This window comes from Cricetulus griseus, chromosome 4 (assembly GCF_003668045.3).
Source record: "Cricetulus griseus strain 17A/GY chromosome 4, alternate assembly CriGri-PICRH-1.0, whole genome shotgun sequence".
Classification (NCBI taxonomy): domain Eukaryota; kingdom Metazoa; phylum Chordata; class Mammalia; order Rodentia; family Cricetidae; genus Cricetulus; species Cricetulus griseus.
This window is the reverse complement of record NC_048597.1, coordinates 217,008,227-217,030,831: the sequence shown is the minus strand read 5'-3', so window position 1 is coordinate 217,030,831 and position 22,605 is coordinate 217,008,227. Positions and strand designations below refer to the sequence as shown.

At 55.0% G+C, this 22,605-nt stretch overlaps 2 protein-coding genes and 1 long non-coding RNA gene across 10 annotated transcripts in view; 1 reads left to right on the top strand and 2 right to left on the bottom strand.

Annotated features, from left to right (window-relative positions):
- The window catches only part of Slc26a6 (solute carrier family 26 member 6), a gene marked incomplete in the record, with an annotated part of 10,597 nt that extends 1,345 nt beyond the window's left edge, over positions 1-9,252 (bottom strand). Inside the window, 19 exon segments of the mRNA XM_027414605.2 lie at positions 533-587; positions 747-923; positions 1,655-1,747; positions 2,159-2,263; positions 2,360-2,452; positions 3,584-3,653; positions 3,822-3,928; positions 4,011-4,106; positions 4,417-4,494; positions 4,611-4,724; positions 4,941-5,088; positions 5,165-5,247; positions 5,555-5,707; positions 5,795-5,959; positions 6,080-6,228; positions 6,757-6,867; positions 7,024-7,163; positions 7,240-7,405; positions 8,984-9,252. Coding sequence (XP_027270406.2) covers positions 533-587; positions 747-923; positions 1,655-1,747; positions 2,159-2,263; positions 2,360-2,452; positions 3,584-3,653; positions 3,822-3,928; positions 4,011-4,106; positions 4,417-4,494; positions 4,611-4,724; positions 4,941-5,088; positions 5,165-5,247; positions 5,555-5,707; positions 5,795-5,959; positions 6,080-6,228; positions 6,757-6,867; positions 7,024-7,163; positions 7,240-7,405; positions 8,984-9,101 — 2,221 coding nt within the window.
- Positions 9,253-10,059: 807 nt separating this feature from the next.
- Celsr3 (cadherin EGF LAG seven-pass G-type receptor 3) overlaps positions 10,060-22,605 on the bottom strand; it is a 28,033-nt gene continuing 15,487 nt past the window's right edge. The window contains exons 18-35 of one of the 8 annotated variants that reach the window (XM_035443972.1): positions 22,326-22,535; positions 21,856-22,051; positions 21,486-21,641; positions 20,950-21,121; positions 20,237-20,404; positions 19,891-20,017; positions 19,590-19,796; positions 19,179-19,353; positions 18,881-18,993; positions 18,389-18,468; positions 17,729-17,855; positions 17,114-17,230; positions 16,862-17,010; positions 15,933-16,060; positions 15,453-15,611; positions 14,567-14,767; positions 12,986-13,877; positions 10,060-11,689 (exon numbers count right to left, since the gene is read on the bottom strand). In XM_035443972.1, the coding sequence (XP_035299863.1) occupies positions 11,662-11,689; positions 12,986-13,877; positions 14,567-14,767; positions 15,453-15,611; positions 15,933-16,060; positions 16,862-17,010; positions 17,114-17,230; positions 17,729-17,855; positions 18,389-18,468; positions 18,881-18,993; positions 19,179-19,353; positions 19,590-19,796; positions 19,891-20,017; positions 20,237-20,404; positions 20,950-21,121; positions 21,486-21,641; positions 21,856-22,051; positions 22,326-22,535 (3,405 nt within the window). In that variant the 3' untranslated portion in view covers positions 10,060-11,661. Of the gene's footprint in view, positions 11,690-12,985; positions 13,878-14,566; positions 14,768-15,452; positions 15,612-15,932; positions 16,061-16,861; positions 17,011-17,113; positions 17,231-17,601; positions 17,856-18,388; positions 18,469-18,880; positions 19,354-19,589; positions 19,797-19,890; positions 20,018-20,236; positions 20,405-20,949; positions 21,122-21,485; positions 21,642-21,855; positions 22,052-22,325; positions 22,536-22,605 lie in introns of those variants that run through there. The other 7 variants (XM_035443974.1, XM_035443973.1, XM_035443975.1 and 4 more) reach the window with 7 other exon arrangements.
- Positions 17,832-20,781, top strand: LOC118238713. The gene is made up of 2 exons (XR_004769763.1): positions 17,832-19,010; positions 19,534-20,781. It is a non-coding gene; the product is annotated as an uncharacterized LOC118238713 (long non-coding RNA).

Here is a 22,605-nt window from a genome sequence, read left to right as displayed (position 1 = left end):
TGTCTGTGTGTTTGTGTGTGTATGTCTGTGTTTTGTCTATATGTGTGTGTATCTGTTTGTCTGTGTGTGTGAGTGTGTGTGTGTGTGTGTGCTAATTACACCCAGAGGACACAGCAGCACCTCAGATGTTCTGTTCTTATAACTGTCAACCTTATTCCCTTGAGTCAGGGTTTCTAACTAAACCCGGCACTCTATCTTGGCTAGACTGGCTAACCAGATAGCTCCTGGGAACCATCTGTCTCTACCCACTGAAGGCTACCATTATAGGCATGCGTAGACATGTCTGGCTTATTTTACATGGTGCTTGGGATTTGAACTCAGGTCCTCATATGTGGGCAGCACTGAGGCATCTGAGCTCAGCACTTATCCACCGAGCCATCTCCCTAAATCCTACTCCCGAGTCTTGACTCCTCCCTCCCAAGACCAGCAAATGTAAGAAAAAGATCTTTTTCCTTGTGCTGTCTGACAAATTCCTGGACCAGAGAGTCCCATCCTCTGCCTGCATTGCTATTGCAGTTCCCACACAACGCACTGTAACAGGCTGCGATGTACACTTCCACCTCGATCTCCCGGAAGTCTCGGAAAATCTGCAGCAACAAAGAGGGCTGGCCTTAGAGAGGCAGCAGCTGGGCAAGATTTAGGTGGACCTCAGAGGGGCTTGGTTAGGGCGGGGCTCAGAAGTCTCAAGGCAAGTGGTGGGGTCAGCATAAAGGCTGGAGGGTCCCAGCCTGCCCACAGTCCCTTACATTCTTCAGGGTCTTAATGCACACGGTATCCACAAAGGAGAGAGTGCTCAGGTCTAGGATGAGGGTATGGAAGCCTGGCTGGGGCAGGCCCAGGGACTTCAGTGTGTTCATGGTTGGAGCCTTGACAGTTTCTTGATTGCTGGTAACTGTATCCTCCAGCTCCTCCCTCTGGTGTACCTGCAGGGGATCCAAATGTACTAAAGGACCATCCATGATAGAGCACACGGTATACAGGGACACAGAGAGTCAGACCAAAACTATAAATGCATGTAAAAATACAGAGATATGAAGGTGTGCGTGAGACACATAAGGACACAGACAAAGATTGATAGGAGAGACATGTGGATCTATAAACACAGGAGGGACACGTAGGGACACAGGAAAGCATACTCCAACATGGACAAACTGCTTTGTTACTTCCTGGGCCAAAGCTTAATAGAGAAACAAGAAGGGAGTGTTCTGGGAGATCATGTCCCATCTTTAGCCAAACAGGGTAGAGTGGATAGGGGCCTAGGGAGAGACGAGATGGCCACAGGCTTTCATGCACCTACTCATCATACACACCTTACACCCTGATCTGTCTGAATCTTTGGTTGACTTGGCTCTTGACCCCTAGATTTTCTTCATGTTCCCAAGCCCTCTCCTCTCCCCATGGGCACAGACTGTGGGGTCTTGTTACGTCTATATAATCAAGGTCTTTATCTAGATCAGTCTGGGATTATTGACAAGAGCCAGAGGAGAATTTGGTACCACAGGGTCTTTCTGAAGTGTCAGAGCTGACACCCTGTTCCTCCCATCATTAGCCCAATGCCTTGAACCCACACTAGCAGGTCATAGCTTTTCTCATGCAACACATGTGGGCATCTATGCAATTCTTGGCTGGTCCCTCCTCCCATTTGGAGCCTCACCTTGGCCTCGGAGTCCTCCATGTCATTGCTTTTGATGTCTTCGAAAGTGGTGTTGACATTGACTGAAACTGAGGAGATCTTGGAAGAGGTGCCCTAGTAGAGACAAGGGATGATGAGAAAGCCAATCCAAGTGCCATATGACAGCCATGCCAGGTAGACCTGGTATTGCCCCTGGCAGTGGGCAAAGAGCCTAGGACCTAGGCTGCAGGCCAGAGATGTTTTAACAGTGAGAGGGACCTGCTGTGGTTCACACTGTGACTAATACAGGAGAAGCACATAGCATCTCTAGAGCTTGTCTTGCCCTGCCAGGGGCTGAAACAGGGTCCCTGGAGTGCTGAGGAAGAAAGGGGAGGGACAAAGAGAAGTGAAGAGAAAGGACAGGGGTGAGCAAATGGGACAAGGGCCAGACTGGGAGGAAGGCCAAAGGATCATGGAATGGCTGAGGGTCAGGGTTGGGTCCACAGTAGGGCTGGGCCAGGAGGGAGCTGCTGAGGGGAACTCCACCTGTTTCTGGGACTTCTTGGCTTTCTTCATTCGTTTCATCTTCATTTCCTGCTTTTTGATTCGTTTCTTTTTCTGGGAGATGAGGTGGTCAACATCCACACCACACTAGAGAGACAAATCAGGGCTAGGGTTGGGTACTCGGGGAGAGCAGGGGCATCTGGACCCCACACACACACACCAAGCATGGGGAGCCCGCCTCACCTTCTGCTTCAGTGAGTCACTGTAGAGCTCGGCATTGGCAAAGTAAATGGTGGCTGAGGAGCGGAAGACCTTTACTCCAGGGACCTCCTGGGCCTGGAGATGAGGTGGGGTTGTGTGGCCGAGCCTTCCTTGCCTTTACTGCATCCTCTTACTCAGCTCTCCTCTCTCAGAAAGCCTGCTACCCTCTGCCCCCAGTCTGTGGCCGATACCCTTCCAGGAGTCTGGGCCATAAGCCTAGCTACATCACCCTAGCTCCCTGCGTTGTTAAAGTCTGGTCCCTCCTAACTATCCTGTCTTTCACCAGATTTCATAGTTCAGCTCTCAGCATGCCCCCTACCCCTGTCCCTGAACCTCTCACCCCTGCCCACCCATGTTTTCTGTATGCAGACAGAAGAGTCACCCTAAGCTGTCACCTAAATTATCATTCCACTCATACCTGCCCCAGTTCTCGCCTGCTCCATCCATCCACAGCCCAGGTCTCTCCTGGGCATTTGTGCCTGTACCACGTGCGGCTGGCCGCTCCCCTCATGCCTTCACCTAGACCCCTCATTCTGCTCTTTATTCTGCCTAATCATACTGCAGTCAGCCTCCAAGGCTCCAGGCCAAAGTGACAGAGCTGATTTTATTCTAGACTCTCACACAGCCTTTGTTCTCGTGGCATACATGACATGAGGCTTTTTATACAAACTAGCACTGGGGACTTTGTATTCCCACTGAACAGACCAGGAAACAACCTCCCTACATCCTGTGCCCCCTCCCTGCCATTCCTTTCTTTTGACCCAGACATACTCTACAGGGTAGGGCTTTGTGCTCTGGGCTCAAGACTGATTCTTCCGCTCATGCACTGAACAGGGCCACACACGGGTGTGCACCTTGCATGCGAAGACATTGGCTATCTTCCTCTCTGGCTCTTCACCTTTGAGATAGGGTCTCTTACTAAACCTGGAGCTTACCAACTGGCTAAACTAGCTGGCCAGTGGGCCCCAGAGATCCTCCCACCACTGCCTTCCAAGCACCGGGGTTACAGACATGCGTGCTGCCAAGCCTGGCATTGTATATGGGTTCTGGGGATCCAAATTCAGGTCTTCATGTTTGCAGAGCAAATAGTTTATCCACTGAGCCATTTTCCCAGTCCAGCCCCCGGTGTTCTCGTCCATGTGGAAGGGAATAAAAAGGGCCCATTTATCTTGTCCGCCCCACCTCCCATTTAGCCTTGCCACTCACCCCTGAGTATTCTGCCACGTCTCTATAAATATCCGTATCTGGCACTTGCCCCAGGATAGAGTAATGGGGCCTGAGGAGAGAGTTGGGGGGAGGCAAAAAAAAAAAAAAAAAAAAGCCATGAGAGGGGAATGAGGAACTTGGGGTGTCCCTAGAGATGTAAGGAAAGCTGTGGAGAGCCAGTGCAAAACTTACTCCCTCACCAAGCTGGAATTGGGGGTACCAAAAATGGCTGACTCACAGCTGCATTCGGATCACCACGAGCAGCAGGGAGAATACTATGGAAACTGCCAGGCCAATGTCCAGGTTCAGCAGAATGGTGGCCACAAAGGTCACCAGCCAGATTAGCTGATAACAAAAGGGCAGAGGTCAAAGGGTCTATTGGCACCAAAGGCCCCAAAGCCCAGTCCTGGGCTCCCAAGCTTCTCACCAGGTCCACTCGATTTGCTTTCCACAGAGTGCAGATGTCAGAGAACTGCTTCATCATGCCCTTTAGATTCACAATAATAACGGCTGCCAGGACGGCCTGGGGCAGGGAGAACGTCACCAGGTTGCTGAGAGGTTCCTAGAGGCTGACAGCCTCCACTACCCAGGCATGACCCACTCAGACTGGCCAAGCACCTGGGCAGAGGCCAGCCTACAACCAGCTGCCACCCACACCAACCTTAACCCCTTGGGGCTGATTAGAAAGCTCTAACCCTTGACCTTTAATTCCAGATTGTATCCCCAAGAGCTCAACCTTGTATCTCTGAGTCCCTTACATGGAAGTAGACTGACTGATCTGGGCCTGGCCAAGCCAAGGCCCTGAAGGCTGGCTGGGAGGGGTCGAGGCTCACCTTGGGCAGGTCTCGGAAGAGTTCCCCAAGTTTGAGGATAATGAGGAGAATGAAAAGAGAAGATACAGCTCCAGCAACCTACAGGGTGGGAGTTAGTAGGGGTGAGGGGAGGAGGGGTGGACCACCCTGGCAGAACAGCATACATACCCAGATGGACATATGCCCACACATGCATGCTCACACCTGAGGCCCACCTGCGTGTTGCCCCCGGTGCCCTCCTGTACCAGGCTCCGAGACATGGAGCAGCTCACAGGGAAACACTGGAAGAAGCTGCCAATGAGATTACTGAGGCCAAGGGCCACCAGCTCCTGTGGGGAGAGAGTGTTATGAGAAGTCTTGCCAGGTCTCTCTCCTGGCATGTCTAGGCTGACACACTCCCAACCCCATTCCTACTCAATGGCCTCCAATATTTGGCCCTTGTCCCAAACATCCTGTTCTCCCACCCTCAGCCATTTTCTCTGTTTCACTCCTATCATCTGGACCTGTGTACACCCACCTGCCCCTACACGGCCGGAATCACAGACCTGGTTACTGTCCACTCGGTAGCCATGCCTCAGGGCAAAAATCTTCCCAAGTGAGATGGCAATGGCGAAGCCTACCACAGCAATGGCAAAGGCATTTCCCACAAGTGTTGCAAACAACTCTGTCTTGGGTGGCACTGGGGGTATCAGCCTGGGAGGAACATGTGTGAGGTCAGAGCAGGGCCCTGCCTCGAGCTGTCCCACCTCCCTGACAGACCAGAGCTCACCCTGTGGTGATGTTCCCCACCACGTCTATCCGGAATCTTTCATTCAGTTTTGCACCAAAGGAAATGCCAGTGGCCCCAATGAGCTGTGGAGACAGGATTAGGGCAGGGAGGAAAGGTAAAGCACTATGGGGGGCAAAATCTGTTTCTGAGGAACGAGAAGTTGTGGATAGGGTGGGAGGCAAACACTGTCATCTGACGGTGGAGATAAAGCTGTCAAGGATGGGAAGAGGCCAATGGAAGGCTTTCTGCTGCAGTTTCCCCCACCACGCCTAGGAACGCTGACCATGGTCACTCCATCTGGTCCTTAAATGCCTTGAGGTTGTATACCGGCCAGATCTACCCTCACTTGCCCTTCTCCCCTGCCCACCATTCCCTGGCACCCGAACCAACCGTGAGTAGTTCCCCAGGTATGGGCAGGGGCAGATGGCGCTTCAACTTTTCATTCAACAGCTTCACCATCACAAGTACCACGCCCGCCACAAGCGCTGTGACCACAGTGCCAGGCACAGTCTCGGGCAGCTTTGCGCAGACCTCCAGCACTGTCTGAGGAGAGGTGGTGTTATAGCCAGCGTTCAAGGTCATGCATGGGGCACAACACGCCTACCCACCCTTGGCCCCACCCTCACTCACATAGATAACGGACAGTGGCCCAGAGTGACTGTTCAGTTTGATGCCAAACACATACTTGAGCTGGGAAACGAGGACTTGCACAGATGCAGCTGTGGTATAGCTGCGGACCAGAGGCTCTGACAGGTAGGTGACCACGAAGCCAAAGTGTACCAGGCCCAGCCCCACCTGTCCGGTGGTCAGGGAAAGTCAGAGGCTGAGCTCGTAAGGGAAGTGGGGTCAGGGGGATAAACAAACATTGGGAGGACACAGTGTCAGCCAGACACCAAGGGGATGGCTGATCCATACCTGGAAGAGGCCAACCAGGAAACTGAGTGTGTAGGCCACCTGCACTCGGGCGTCATCAACTGTGGCATTCAAGCTTTGCAGGAAGGCATCATCTGCAGTCAAGGATTCTGTCACACCGCCCACCATCACAGACATTACAGCAAAGGTCCCTGAAGGGGAAGGACAGGGCAGATCTGAAGAGGGGGGAAGTCTGCCCTGCTCTGGAACCCTGGTCTTAATTAAGAGAAGCCAACAGACAACCCATTCTGAACACAGACCCTGGGACTACAGTTGTACAAACGGAGGTAGTACTGGTTGGACATGACCAAGGTCAGAAGTGAACCTCGAGCTCACATGCTCCTAAGGCTAGCCAGTAATGTTGACCCCATCTCCCCATCCTGTCTAACAAGTGTCCTGAGACACCATGTTCTCTGGGAGCAGGAAAAGGGTTATGGACAGGCCTCTAGGAATTTCCAGGACCCGTGGACTGCCTCATTCACCCGGAAGCCAGGGCTCTGAGATATCCTGACCCTGTAATCTCTACAGTCAGTTTCCTAGTACTTTTTGGGGTGGTCCATATGCTATTCTCTTAGCATCGAGCACCGACACCGCCCTCTTCTCTAAGCTGCCCTGCCTAGCCTGCCCCTCCCCTCCACAGAGGACACCCTCTATGAAAAGCTAGACCTGAATCCACTTACCCACAGAGATGTGTCGAGAGGTACCAAATAGGAAATAGACGAAGACAGGGTAGAAAGAACTGTACAGGCCAAACATGGGAGGCAATCCCGCCAGGAGGGCGTAGGCCAAGCCTGAAGGCAGAAGGTTGCAATGCAGACTTGGAGAATAGGGTCTCAAAAGGGTAGGGAAATCCAAGTTCTGGGTTCAGGGGCCATAGTTCCAAGGCTCCTGGTTTGGCGTTTTACAGACCACAGAGCTCACAGTCCAGGCTGTTGAAGATAGCTCACCCTGTGGAAGCTGCATGATGGCCACACTCAGGCCAGACAATAGATCACCCAGGAGCCAGTCACGCACAGGATAGCGGGGTAACCAGCCCAAGACTGGAACATAATGGAGCAGAAGAGCATGGGCCCGAGCACGGGAGCATCTGGGGACATGAAGAATCTGCTAGAGACAGGACTGGGCCCTGCCAGAACACCCCAGACCTCGACCCTCATCATTACCGAAACCAAGTTCGCCACTGGTAGGTGTTGGGCACTGGGCCCCAGTGCCCCAGGTCCTCCAGCTGCCCCTGGTTCAGCAGTGGCCTTTCTACATGGTAGTCTCGCCTCTGCAGCTCCATTTCCCGTGTTGCAGACAGGAGTGCCTGTGTCTGCTGCGTTCCGTGGTCTAGAGAGGTGAGACCACAGACAGACAATAAGGATCCCCAATTCCAACCTTTCCTACACCTGGGACCACAGAGTCACCTACCTGAGATTCCAGGCTCAAAGATCAAGGGTAGATCCAACTCTGCTGGTCTCTGAGGGCCCCGTGCTCACACCCAGACAGGGGCAGTACCTGAACTTTGGCTGCTAGAAACCTCTTTCTGGGCCAAAGTCTCTCCGGGAGGGAGGGAGAGTGGGATGAGCAGAACCTACACATCCAGCTCAGGTGTGGCTGCCCAACCCCGAGTACCACTTCAAGTCCAAGTCCAGGTCTGGGTCCAGGTTCAGACTGGCTGCCCCTCCTAGCCCCTACCTCTCAGCCCCTTGCCTTTCCTGAACCAATTCCTATCTAGTGCCTTTTCCAGCTGCACCACAGGCCCTACCTCGCTGGCTGGAGGGGAAGCATGTTCAGAGAAAGGACCCAGCAAACCAAAGATCAGTAAGTAACACTTCCCCCAAGTTTCAGGACAGGGTTCAAGCTCTCACCTCCAGAGACAGGCTCCCACTTCAAGTAGGGAAAATTCACCTGGAAACAAGAGCTTTCAGAAGCCAATCCAACCTAGAGGGAACCCTGCCCAGAGAGCCATCACCAGCCGGGCAAGTTCTGACCTGGGGGTGAACCTCTCGCCTGCCTTGGACCCTGGGAGACAGACTTTACCGGCGAGTATGGGGTGGGGGAGAGGTCTCATCTGGCGAGTTCCCTCAGAAGAAACTGAGCTGGGGGAGAGGGCACGCCATATGATACTCAATTTTCCTCTGAGAATGTATTTCGAGAGGAGGTAAATTTGAAGGGAGAACTAGCATTTTGGGCAAGTTTTCAGCCGTCAGTTCTGATGTGGAAGCAGCTGTCTAACCAGAGGAGAGGATCCCACCAGAGGGTAGGAACTCACCTGGGAAGAGCCGCTAGCCTGGGTGTCCAAGTTGGAGGAGGGGCAGAGCAGGTGCAAGAAAGATCCTCAGAGGTTCCCTGCCCCGCTGGCTGGCGGAGACCTCAGGGGCTCCTCTCCCCTCCTTCGAGATCACTCAAGTCTTCTTAAAGGGCTCCCTCCCCTTACCAGGCAGCACGCGCCTCGGGGCGGAGCCTTGATCCTTGGCACCGCCCTTTGGGAGGGTACAAAGGCCCTCGGAGCCGGAGTGCTCAAAACCACGCGGACTCCGGCCGGCCGCCGCCGCAGTCCCCGGTCTGGCCAGAGCCTGTCTTGCACCGGTCTGTCTCCCGGTCCCAACGCGCCCAGCCGGCACACCTCCTGGGCCTGGGGCTCCTTGGCAGACAGCAACCTCCCTGCGGCCCCCTCATTAGCAATCCAGAGACTTTCGGTGCAACCCTTAAGAGCTAGGGTCGCGGCGGATCCCGCCCCCATCCTTCCCTGCTGATGGACAACCACCTGCGGAAAATCGGCAAGGCGGTAAACTGAGGCTGTGCATGCAGGAAACGCCTGCTGGGAATTCGGCGGTTCCCTTTCAGCACTGACCTAGGCCGGGAGTCACAGGACTACTAACACTTCGTGGACACGCGGAATTCGAGCGGCGCCCTGTAACTCACCGGACCCATCGGACAGCCCCATTGCCCTCAGGTAGCTCGAGCACCGCTGTTCTGACAGCTCCAGCGGGAGGCCGCTACCGGCGGGAAGGTGGCGCCAGGCCGGGAACGTGGCTGGCATCACGCTCCCCCGCCAGGATGTGCATGCTCAGACCAATGAGAATTCTAGGGTGGAACCTAAGTCATACTATCCGGGCGGGGCGAGCCTGGAGGATGAAGATTTAACCCTTTCCTTCCCAGCGGCCTAGCTTAAGTCCTCCCCCGGAACTCGAGTTGCTAACTAACCAGCTGCCTGGAGCTGGAGGACCCGAACAAAGGTGCCTGTATTGTGCCTCTATGCCCCTGAGTGGATTGGGTCTGATCTTACGCTCGACTTTGTAAAGGGTCCCCGTAGTGCAAGGAGAAATCCTTGAATAATCTGGATGCCTAGAAGTGAAAGCAGGGGTCCCAACCTCAACTGTGGGAGGTCCAGGTCTGTGGCGTCTCTCAGGGACCACCAAGCTGTGAGCACCACCCTCAGGCTTTCCCTCTGAGACCTGGCACAGTGGGCCTCAAGACCTCCCGCCTACTCCCCCTGCCCAAATCAAGGTTTCTCCGTGCTGCCTAGACTGGAAACGGAGCTGGGAGGGTCCCCTCCCTCTCACTCTGCAAGCCCACCCCAGGCAGTCATCTCGGAAGGGAAGGGAAGGCTCCCCTGAGCTTTCAGGTTTCAAGCCAGATCCAAGTCAGAAAGACCAGTAAGGGCCAGGGTGTGGGTGGGAAAGGCCACTCCTGGGTTTGGTTTGACAAATGGGCAGGGCCACCAATGCCAGTCTCTGGGTATAAGGCAGCCCTTATGATACATCTAACCCAGAAGGAGGCTTCTCTCGCCCACCTCCTGTGCCCTAACTTCAGGCCCCAATCACAAGATGAGAGGCCATATTTCAGAAAGAAATAGGAACCTGGTCCAAGTCTGCCATAAAATGGGCTAAAAATAACTGGATATTTTGGAGGGAGGAGGGCGCAGATTCCTTCAAAGGTCATTCTGGGTGAATCATTCATAGCAATCATCCTACATCTGAAATAGAAAGAGGAACAAGTGTTTTCTATAGAAGTTTATTCCCAAAACAGAGCGCGGCTTCACGGAACAATTTCCACAAACAGGGAAGAGGGCCACTGTGCTGGAGGGAGACCCCAGAGATGGGCAGCTACAGAACCAGGGAAATAGCAAGGACGCTCTCCCACCAACAGGCCACTCAGCCCTTCAGGGGCAGAGGTCAGGCCAGTCTGGGCAAGGGGAGCTAGGGACCTGGTTGTGGGGTTTGGCACAGGCAGCGAAGTGGGATTTTTGAATCTCAGAAACTGCCTCCCAAGTGTAAGTGCCAGGTAGAGGTGGGAGGGTCGGGGTGGGCACAGAACCCCAGCCCTGAGCCTCCTTCAGGGCCTGCTGGTAAACAGAAGACACAGCTGACCTTTGACCTGGGATAGGTCAGAGTTAGAAGCCCCCTCAAGATGGCCAGGTCCAGGGACATCACGGGGAAGTCTTCTAAGCCCCTCCCCCACTTCTACCTTTCACTTGTAAACAAACGGGGAAACATTCTCAACTGTAAACCAAGTGTGTAAATTCAGGGTTTTAAGTTGTAGACAGTAAATAAAACCAACACTTTAAAAAAATAATCTTGACCTGTAAACAAAATAACAAAAATTTAAAGTCCCCAGTCATGAACATCAGACAAATAACAAAAGAGTTTTGTGAACAGGGTCCTAACAGTCATTTTTCCCTCTATAAGGGGACAACAGAAGGTGGGGCAGTCACCACCACAGCCTGGAGCCAGGGAGGACCCTGTAAACAGTGGGAGCTGTGGCACCTACATTCTGGGTCTGGATTCCCTTGTTTCTGCTCCCTTTGTTCATTCTCCCACTTATCCCGCAGAGGGGCAGTGTAGTGAACAATGGCACCACAGACTAGTGTTGCTCAGGCAGGGGAAGGAGCAGGGACAAAGGAGTGTCCCCCTCCACCCACTCCCTGATAGGAATGTCTGATTAGAGGCCCAAGTTTCTCCCCAGGGAGACCTGGAAGCCTTGATCTGTAAACACGACCGCTGCTGCTCTCCCGGCACCCACAGCATCAGTCCTAGGTCTTAAGGCAGTAAGTGGCAGGGACTCCACAGGGGCAGGGCACAAGTGAGCCCTTAGGCGGAGGTGGGAGGACCCCTGTTTCCAAGACCAACCTCCAAACACAGGAGTTTGGCTTATGGGGCATCAGAGGAAATGCAAAGGTCAAATTTGCATTCTGGGCCCCAACAGTGTTCAGATGGATGTGGGGAAGGGGGGGTGGGGGGGTGGATAAAGGAAAAGAAAAGATGGTTTGCTAAGGACCCAAATGAGGCCAACTGCATCTTCTCCCATCCTCTTCCCCTTCCAGCCCAGTCTCAGACCCCTGGGAGACAGAAAAGCTGAAAAATAACATAAGCATATCTCTCTGGTTACAAAGGTACAAAACGTATAAAAGTCCTCTCTCCAGCCCCACCCCTGCACCTGTCACACGCATGCTCACAGATGTGCCTGGGACCTTCATACTGCACTGTGCTGAGTTGAGGGGCAGGTTTGAAGAAGGCTGCCTTAGGATCAGTCCTGAAGTCTCTTCCATCAGCCCAAATCCTCTGCTGTCCCTGGTGGCTCCTCATTGGCTGGTCAGCCCCTCAGGAGTGACCTTCACTTCTGGGAACTCTGTTGAGTGGAATGTGGAAACAGAAGGCCATGGCTAAGAGAGCTTTGCCTCTCAGCCCTCAGGCCCTTCATGCCCACTCCTGGATTCTGAGCCCTCCAAATACCCATCTGGACCTCCACTACCTAGACTCATTAGCAAGTGGCTGCCTAAGCCTCTCAGAGTTCAGCAAGCCACCTTCTATGCAGATACTCCACAAAACATCCGGAAGACAGATATATCACAAATCTCTGCATTGCAAGGAGTTTGTTTCTATAAACCAACTCTACAGATGAAGAGCTACTGTGTAGCTTGTACTGTCTGTGCCAAGGTCGTAGGAGAGAGAGATGGAACCCAAACTCAGACTCTTGTGACTCTAAAGCCTGAGTCCCTACTCAGTCCCCTGGCACTTCTGCAGACTCCAAGGCTAGACTGCAGGGGACCTGAGTGGGTTATCTCCTTTTCAGCCTTCCCTTTCAGCATCCCCCTGGAACTCCAGGCCCTAAGCCCCTGCTTCCTCCTCTCTGTCCTTTGCAGAGAGGAGGAAGGGCCCTGCTCAGTCTTCGTGGTCGTGGTTCTCTACCCCAAACCCAGAGGCCCACTTCCCTCACAGTCATCTTTCACCCAGAGCTTGACCTGCGGCTTCTCTTTGATAGAGAGCTCTCCTATTGGCTTGTAAGGCCTGGCAGCTCCCTAGCTCTGCCCTGCTTGCTCTGGGTCTGGTAATAGCCCTTCCCTGCTCCACCCCCATTCCTTCTTGGATTCTGGGTGTCTCTGACATCCTCGACCCCACAGATGCAGTATAGGCACTTGAGTGGTACTATGGCTAACCCCACAGTGCCCGTACACAGGCAGGAGCAGTCAAATGCTGATGAGCTACAGCTATGCGTGAAAGGTTTATTCTCAGTCATCGCTCAGTCTGGCATCATATGCTAGTATTCCGTATGACTTCTTAGGCAGGGCCAACTGAACAAAGGTTCCTCTCATTACCTCATGCAAATACCAGGTTATCCCGTACTCTGATGCCCTGACTCCTGCCTATCCCCTCCACTAGTTCCAGCCTTTGGGATGACTTTTCTGAAATGTTAGGGTGGAGAAGGTGGCTCTAACCATATAGCCAGCAAGTTCCAGCTAGTCCTGTTCCCATTTTCTTCTAGAATTGTTCCTAACATATGGCCTCCTGGCTGTGCTGAGCCTGAGGTAGCCCATGTCTATGGGTTAACTCCCAATTCATTCCACGGTTGAACTCAGGCATGGGTACATGGGGAAGCTACTCCAAGCTGAGAAGAGTGTGAGCACCTGCTCTGGGCTCTGCTTACTCTGAATCTGGTGACAACTCTGAGATGCTGTGGGATGTGGCTGAGCGAGGTGTGGAAGGCCCAAGTGCAGAGGCTGTGGCAGAAGGCGTGGCAGTGGTGTGAGGGCCCGAGGGTGTGCTTGAGGACTGCACAGAGGACAGGGCTGAGGAGTTGAAGGAGGCAAGGATAGAGGAGAGAATGTCCAGCTGCTCCGTGGAGGGGCCATGGGTAGGGCCACTGGCAGGGTCCTCCCTGGCTCTGAGAAGCTGTGGGGCTGGCCCAAGGGCCTCTCGGGAGGGATGCCGACTAGGCACCTGGTCCAGACGCTCCCGAGAGTTCGAGATCCTAGATAGAGAGTCCAGGGGTCGAGATGGCAAGAGGGGGTCCCTTGAGAGTTGCCGCTGTGGAGACATGGGCAAAGGTGGGTGCTGGGGGTCAAGGTCCCGGTTGCGGCGGGGTGGGGGCAGTGTGCTCAACCATTCTCGGGGTGCCCCTAAGTCCAGTGCATCCCGTGACCCAAAGCGTCCAGCCATAGTGCCAGGGTAGTCCCGGGGTGGCTGCCTCCGTGGTAGCGTGCTTCCCCGATCTCTGGGCTCCAGGCGGGCTGGTGCTGCATCCAGGTGCTCCTGGGAGCCTGGCCTGCTCAGGGGATGCAAAACAGAGGCAGGAACTGGAACTTCCTCTAGTCTCTCTCGGCTCAGCTGTCGCCTTAGGAGCAAGTCCAGCTGTTCTCGAGAAGAGTAGCGGCTGGCTGGCTGTGAAAGGCTACCTGTGCCCCCACCTGCATAGATTCGACCATAGGAGGCAGCTGGCACAGCACGGTGGCCCAAGGTAGCTGCACGGCACCAGGACAGCTCAGGAGTGCCTCGAGTCTGGGGCACCAATGGGTATTGCAACCTATTCTTCAGGATGCCTGTGGAAGAATTGGGGACAGGTTATTATGTCAAAGAGCAGGAAGTGCCAGTTCCTGGGATCTTGCAACAGAACTAAGGTCAGAGGCAACTCCAGAGGTCCTAAACAGAGTGGAACAAGAGTCAGAATAGCAGACAACAATCCTGAGGGTCAAGCTAGGGCAGTTGTAGTGCAGGGTCAGGGCAGACTCCCAAGAAGTCAGAAGCGAGATAACCCTGGAAATACAGGTCTGGGTCAAAAGGGTAGGAATTCCCTGGGTTGAAGCAGGAACAGTCTCCAGTGTTCCTGTGATGCAAACCAAGGGCACAAACCTCTTGTGCTGGTGCAAGGACAACCTCAGGGACTCCTACAGCCAGAGTAAGAGATAAAGACCTTCTAGACCACAGCAGGAGCTCTGGACTCTATGGTTTAACAGCTTCTGTGGTTTTGCAAAGTGAGTGGGAATGGAGAAGTAGAGGGAAGATGGCTTCTGAGGATCCAGGGGTGAAGCCAGGGTATGGAGGGGGCAGGGACTCCATGGATCAGGTAGTCTCTGGGGACCATGAAGCAGGGTTGAGCAGCAGGAGCCTGTCAGAGTAGAACAAGATGATCTCCCCACTGGGGATCAGGAAGCTGAATTTCCATAGGGATCTGGGCCTAAGCAGCCCTCAGGACCCTGCAGTGAGGCCCAAGGGATAGGAAAGGTCATACCTTTCCTCTGCCGCTGGGCTCGGCCCAGGGAGGTTTCATCTCCACTGGTCAAGGCCAGATCTGGCTGGTTGTTGTTGGCTGCATCTTTGTTGGCGTCCAGTCCAAGGCGCCTTTCAGAGCCCCAAGCCTGCAGAGCACATGGTGCTGCCTCACACTCTCCCAGGGCTGGCCAGTAGGACAAGAGGTCATTGCCGTCCATATCTGTGAAGTCAGAGCAGGTTACAGGAGCCTCTGGCTTGACTCCAGTGTTTCCTAACACTTGTGATACAGACTCAGTGACCTCTGGACCTAACGACTCTTCAAGCCCTAGCTGTCCTCACTGAGAAATAGGAAAATGAGAGCTGGTGAGATGGCTTAGCAACTAAAAGTACTTTTGCCACCAAGCCTGTTAGTCGATATCTGATGCCCAGGACCACATGGTAGAGAGAACTGACTCCCACAGGCTGTCCTTGTGACCTCCACATGAGTGCTGTTGGCATACACACCTACACACACACACACACACACACACTATTTTTTAAAAGAAATAGGAACAGGAGTGTGTCCCTTCTGATCAGTGGAGCCACTGAAGGAAGGTTTACTGCCGAGCCTTCATCCTTAGCTAGAAGGGTATAGATGAGATGGGAGTTTGATGGCTGAGGTTAGGAAGATCAAGATAAATCCCATCTCACAGGCATGCCAGGCAGCTGAAGGGACAAGTAACCCTCTGACCTCACTACCATTGCCCAGGTTGCTCCTGGGTCCCCAAGTACTCCTAGAAATCTGACCACTAGGTCCCAGTGGGTCAGGCTCAGGAATCCCGAGGAGATGGTAAGGTCCCTACATTACATCTGGGTGAAATATGGGAGTCCCTTGATCACCCATGGAATCAGAGAGTTCCTATCACCTTTGGGGTGGGCAAGGAGCCTCTCACTCTGGGCTGCCCTGCGGAGTGGACGATGGAAACGCCCTCGTGTCCGGCCATTGTCCTCACTTTCTGAAGACGGGATGGATAGACTCCTCTCCTCCTCCAAGGACAAGTCACTGTCAGAGTCTGAGTCAGCACCTGGGGCAGAAAGTCAGGAGGAAGATGAGGTGGCAGGGGACTCGAGGGATAAAAAAGGTCCCCAGCTGAGGGTCTGGAGGTGCAAGCAAGGGGATTAAGGTGGGGGCCTAGATGGAGCTTGGAGTGGGGGATAGAAACAGAAGGGCTTGAATTAACCAGGGGTGAACTAAATCAGGAGTAGGTTTGGAGGACCAGGGATGGGTAGGTGCCTTCTGAGGCAGTGACCTGAGAGGGGCTTGTTTCACCCAGTTAGCTATTGCTCCCAGTTTGGGGTAGAAGAAGGCAGATCATAAAGACACCCTCTGCCCCCCTCTCCCTGACCCAGGGCTTCAACTCCACCAGCATCTCGATGGAACATAGCCACATCCAGGTCAGTGGGGCCAGCATGAGCCTGGAGGCTGTGCTCAGTGTGGTCAGCAGTTGAGCCATGTCGAACCAGAACATTGTCCCTGGAAATACAGAATCCTTCATCAGTGAAGAATGTGACAGGGTGCTTTGATAGCTGGGGAGCCTCTGAGTGCATGGCCTGTGGCATGCAGAATGGCTGAGGGGGGTCTCTGAGTGCATGGCCTGTGGCATGCGGAATGGCTGAGGGGGGTCTCTGGGTGCATGGCCTACGGCATGCAGAATGGCTGAGGGGGGTCTCTGAGTGCATGGCCTGCGGCGTGCGGAATGGCTGAGGGGGGTCTCTGAGTGCATGGCCTGCGGCATGTGGGATGGCTGAGGGGGTCTCTGGGTGCATGGCCTGCAGCGTGCGGAATGGCTGAGGGGGGTCTCTGAGTGCATGGCCTGCGGCATGTGGGATGGCTGAGGGGGTCTCTGGGTGCATGGCCTGCAGCGTGCGGAATGGCTGAGGGGGGTCTCTGAGTGCATGGCCTGCGGCATGTGGGATGGCTGAGGGGGTCTCTGGGTGCATGGCCTGCAGCATGAGGAATGGCTGAGGGGGTCTCTGGGTGCATGGCCTGCGGCATGCGGAATGGCTGAGGGGGTCTCTGAGTGCATGGCCTGCGGCATGCGGAATGGCTGAGGGGGTCTCTGGGTGCATGGCCTGCGGCATGCAGAATGGCTGAGGGGGGTCTCTGGGTGCATGGCCTGCAGCATGCAGAATGGATGAGGGGGGTCTCTGGGTATTTATCAGGAGACATCTGGGCAGGGCAGCAGCAGAGTTCCAGGTAGCCATCCTCCCTAGGATCTGATAAGGTCAGCCCCTGGTGAAGAGGGACTAGACTAAGCCATATATGGTCACTCACCTGAGGTAGCTGCGGCCCCGCTGGCTGTCCTGGTCTTGGGCCCTGCCGGAGCGGGCACTGCTCACTGAAGAGACGGTGGAGGCACCAAGAGTGATGCGGATAAGGCCACTCTCCTCAAAGAGGGCCGTGTTGTTGTAGGCCCCAGACCCCTGAGGGAGGTGGTTGGATAAGGGTGTGAGCTAGCTCTGAAGAAGCCTCAGACCCAGGCATCCTAGGCTGCCATCCCCACTTCTAGCCCTAGCAGTCTCTCACCGTCCCAGGTGCTGGCCTTGTCTCCTCAGGAGCTGCCTTCTTGCTTAGACAGGCTGGTGTCCAAGCAGCCCGAGCATCGGTATTCAGGACACAGAAGAGCAGAAGTACAGCCAGGCCCTGTGGGTCAGTAAGGGTCAGTGAAGGTCACTGAGAGACCAGAGCCGTAAGCTCAGAATACAGCCAACAGGGCATCAGTCAGGGACCAACACAAGTCTCTGTGGTTCAGCAAAGAAGGGAGTATGAGGGTCACAGGTTAGTGTGAGTCAGTGAGGAGTCACAGGGAGGGAGGAGCAGAAAGTCAGGGCAAGTCCCAGGACTAATAATGAGAAGGCCAAATGGCAGAAGGGGCTGGAGTCAATGCTAATGTGGTCAGCAAGGGGTCGGAAGCTGTAGTGTTGGTGAGGGGCGGCCCAGGGTCAGCAGCCAGCCTGATCTCAGTGGCTAGCTGAGTGTCAACTCTAGGCTTGGGGTCAGCAGCCAGGGTCTGGTTTAGGATTAACATAGTCATAGTCATTCAGTTGGAGTGAGCTGGAGACCTGGTGGCAATGCCACACCCAGGGCTAGGCTGCTGAAGTCCCATCAGGGTCTGAGATGGGAGAGGGGCACCAGAGATACCTGGAGGCCACAGAGTCCTGCATGGAGGTAGTGAAAGGCCAGTACGCTGTGGTTGACTGCCAGGAGGCCAAAGAGCCAGGAGGCACTGACCAGCAGAAGGAGCAGAAAGGAGCTTCGCAGGGTCCTGCTGTAAGGACATGGGGGGACACAGGAGGACACGCCAGAGTCAGACAGGGCTTATGCAGGGGACACAGGAGGACACGCCAGAGTCAGACAGGGCTTATGCAGGGGACACAGGAGGACACACAGGGGACATAAAGAAAACACCTCACACAGGAACATACAAGTCTCAGGAGGACTAAAGAAGATGAGCAATCACACCAAGAACCAGGAGAGCATTCAGGGAGCCATGAAAGACCATGGGAAAGACAATGGAGTCAGGAGCCATGAGAGACAACAGAAGATAGGCAGACAGGTAAAGGTGGGGTAAAGAGAATCACTCAGGTCATAGAAGAACCCTGGGAGACCCAGGGGGTTGGGAGACAACAGTGAAAGTACATGTGAGGCCAGAATATGGCGAAAGTTACCGGAGAGGGACCACAGGCCAAGGCAGGAAGGGCTTTCCTTCATGCAGAACTTGGAGCCCAACCTCCACCAAACCCCACCCAGGAGGAGCCTGCCATCTTGAGGGCCCCGACTTCCCTCAACTAGCCAACTCACAGCACAGAGGTCTTCTTGGCCTCCCTCTGCCCTGTGGAGCAGGAGGTGCGGGCAGCGAGGAGAAACATGGTCCCATTCATCTACACCCACAGTCAGGTGGAGCGGGGAGAGAGAGACAGAGACAGTAAGAGACAGAAAGAGACCCAGACCACAAGCCCAAACATGGAGAGAGAGAAAATGAGAGGGAAGGGGAAAGAGACAGAAGAACCGAAAGATCACACGAGAGTCAGAGATGGAGAGACGCTGAGAAGGGTTGTGACAGCGACAGAGAGAAATGGAGACAGAAGCAGGAGGCATAGCCAAGTCTTTGACCCCACTGACCCCTCCCCCACATCCATGCCGGCTGAGTGGGAGTTCACTCTGTGACCAGACATGAGTCGGCAGCGGTCCAGGGTGCCTGCGCACCACCTCCCCATCACTTGCTCCAAGTCTTCTCCCTCTTCCCAGAGAATGAAGCTCACAAGTGGCACCGAGAGCTCCGCGGCCACTCACCACAATGACAAGGATGATAGGGCCAGCAAAACTCCAGATAAGGGGCTCATGGATGGAGATCCAGCAGAAGTCAGGGTTCCCATAGCCATCTGGATCCAGCCCAACAGCAAGGCCTTTGGAAAGAGAAGAGGTAGGACCAAAGAGGTGTGGTCTAATTCTGACCCCTCGTATGGGAAGGAAACAGGACCCTCCCTGAGCAGGTGACATGGGGGCAGAGGTTGAGGGATCAGGATAGGATTGGGGGACCCTAGGATGGGCAGAGGTTGGGGACCACAGGCCTGAGTGGGTAAGACCTCACCCAACAACACAGCGGGGACGCCCCAGCCCAGGGCATGGTAGAAGCGCATGGCACCACGATCCACATTTCGAGGCTCGACCTGCATTCGGTAGAGGTGCAGGCCCTGCACCAGGAGCCATGCGAAGGTGCTGAGGAAGAAGTAGTGCAGGAGGATGGCGACTGCCGTGCACAGCAGCTGAGGGCAGGGCCAGGGAGTGCCGTCAGCATCTCTCCTGCCCAGCCCTCCTCACCCCAGCCCAGACAGCTGCTCTCCGCTTGTGCTCCCAACAACAGCATTAATTCCAGCCAGTATCCTGCCCCAAACCAGGACCTCAGCTTGGGCTCCCTGATCTTAAACCCTGTGCTTTGGCTCCAGGCTCTCTGGGGGAGGTGGAGTCACTGGGGCGTAGCCCCCCTGGCCGGCCCCTGCACCTGGTTGTGGGTCCTGTGGATTCCCAGCAGGAAGACGAGCTCCGCTACCCCCAGGGCAGCTGCCACGTTGGCATGGATCCCACGCACATTGGACTTGAGGCTGCGCAGGCTCAGCAGGACAGCTGCAGTCAGTACTAGTGCCGTCACAGACACAGCCACGGCCACATGAGTGAACACCGCCAGCAGCTCGAGGTCTCCCTCCAGGCGCTGTGGAGTTAAGGATGGTCACGGGGATGCTGGGTAGAGAGTTTCCCAGCCCTTTTGACTTCCCACTTTGTTGGGTCACTGAACACAAATCTACCTCACGGGGAGAGGCATCCATAAGGACTCCAAAAGTGCCTGTCCGACTGCAGCGACATTGTGCATGGGATCCGTTCCTGTGCACCAGCTCGCAGTCCCTTGCTGTCCACATACCGTGCTGGTCTGTCCTGTACCCAGAGGAGAGTTACATCTACCTTTCCATCCAGGATGTGTCCCATTTCAGGAAGAGATTTGTGGTGGGGGGGAAGGGAGAGGGACCTAGAGTTGGGGAACAGCATTCCTCATGGGCTTAATTGCACAGTGGCATAGATAGGGGCCTCGGGGACAGGCTGGGACACCTCCCAGAGGTGAACAGGGACAGAAAGTTTCCAGAGTGGGGTCCTTACGGGCCAGGTGGGTCCCACTGCACACAGATCGCTTTGCTCCGATTCGCTGTCTGTAGAAGGCGGAACTCAAGGTTGATTGGGGATACCAGAACACCCCTTAGGAAGTTGCGTCCATGGAAAACAGCTACGCTGACCACCGGGGAGTTCATAACAGGGTTCTGGGGGAGCCTGAGGAGATACCCATCTGGTCTTGGACACTGTTGACCAAAGACTGACTGCCCACCTCTCCCTGTCTTCAAACCACTTGCCATGGCTGGCCAGGGTCTGGGATAGCTCCAGAGCACAAGCTTTTTCTAAGAACACTGTCCAGCCTCTGGTGGGATGCCAGGGGCTTCAGACTCACTGTCTAGACTGGGTTCTGAGGCCTGAAGAGCTCCAGAATGGCCTGTGACTGTCAGTCTCAGACCCCCCCCCTCCCTGTTCCCATCTCCATCTGACTTCCCCGACCAGCCTGTCTATCAGTCAGTTGGCCTACCTATACCTGGATCATGTACCCTTCTTGTATTGTTTGACAGTCCCCACATATGTCTCTGTCTGTCACCCTACACCTCTGCTGCTCTTTATAGCCAAAGAGAATTCCCGTGGAACCCAGTTCAGGCGGGCTCCCTGGATCTGCGCACAGGATCATCTGCCTGCTGCCACGGAGGGAGGCGTGTTGGGTTGGGTAGAAGCTCAGGGTTGAAGGGGACTAGGAGCAGGTGTATGCCTGGTACCTGGCGCCCCGGCGCTCAGCCTGGAACTGGGCAGGGAGAAGCCCTCCCAAGGTGCGGTACACGAGGAGAATGACAATGGACATCCCAGGCTCAGGCTCAGGCTCCAGGGGGGCTGGTGAGGAGACCACACTTGAGGCTGTGGCGTTTTCTGTGTTGGTGCTTGTGGGCAGAACTGCCAAGGGACAGGAAGGAGCCACAGTGATTTCTCACCATGAGCACCCACAGACCTGGCTCTGAACCCAACCCAGCGTCAAGCTTGGAGATCTCTTCTATACAAGTTCAGAAGCTGGGGAGTGGAGCAGGCAGGGGACATGGGAAAGGCGGTGAAGCTGGTCAGGTGAGGGTGTAGCAAAGTGTATTTGGAGGTGGCCCCGGGAAGCTCTCACACAGGAGCCATGAGGTGTGGGAGGTCTGGCCGGGAAAGAAGTGGTGAGAGGATGACAAGCTACCAGGCTATCAGGCTATCAAGCTATCAAGCTATCAGGAGGAGATAAGGACACAGGACCAGGCTCAGAAGTCACCAAAAGGGCTCCCACCTTCAGATGGGGATGGCTGTGGGGACTGTGAGGGCAAGAGCACGTGTGTATGAGGATCCCAGGCGTCTTGGCCCCGGAAAAGGTTGCTGTGGTAGCGGGGATAACGACGGGCTCCCTGAGAGGAACTAGGATGCTCCATGCGGTCAATGCTGAGCACTGCCCAAGAAAAAGAGAGGCAACAGCTGTCAAGAACATCCTTCCCAAGGGTTACCATCCCACCTGTGCCCACTCTACAGCTGAGCTTCCCAAGCTGTGTTTTCCTTGAGGTGAGTGCTGGGTGTGGCCCTACAAAGCACCAGGGGTTGGAGTAGTGTGGCCCAGCAGTAGCACCAGCCCCAGAGGCCCCTGTCCTTCTGTTCCCTCCACTCACTGATATTGGGTGTGACGAGTCCCACAGGATTCAGGTATGTCAGTTCCATATTCCTTGCAAGTGTGGCTGCATATTCCTCCAGATGCTGCACCAGCCCTGCACTTCCTGGGGAGCCCCCAGGAGCCCGCTGTCCCAGGGCTGCCCACAAGTCGCCTGTCTCTGGAGCAAGCAGTGCAGAACCAGCCCACAGCAGATTCTAGAGGGATGGAGATGGAGTCGGACTCACCCAGGTGGTGAGGATGTGCGAAAGGGTGGGGCAGACATGAGGGGGTCTAGCCAGGTATTAGTGGGGGCCCAAGAGGCAAGAGGGCAGGACTGAAGTGGACAGGGAAGAGTGAAATTGTAGACCCTTCACTTTCCCAGAGGTCAGGAAGGGTATAAGTTGGGGATCCAGGGCTAGGAGACTAGAGGAGGGGAACCATGAGCTGGGGGTCAGGGCCATGGAATAGAGAACACAGAACACAGCCCACCTCATTGAAGTGAGCATCTTGTGTGGCTGTCAGCCCGAAGCCCTGCTGATGGCTCTCAAAAGCCAGCAAGTAGGCCAGCAAGCGGGCAGTGACTCGGACATCTTGGCTAAAGTAGTGGTCAGTCTGGCCGGTCACCTCCCGCAGCCTCTGAGCCAGCTTCTTGGCCTCCACAGTATCCAGTGTTGTCTTGTTCAGCTCTAGGCCATCCAACTGCCAGGACAAGGATGGCAGTGGTTGTTCTGTGATCCTGTAGGCCTTTCTCAAAAGCCTTACAGGGAGA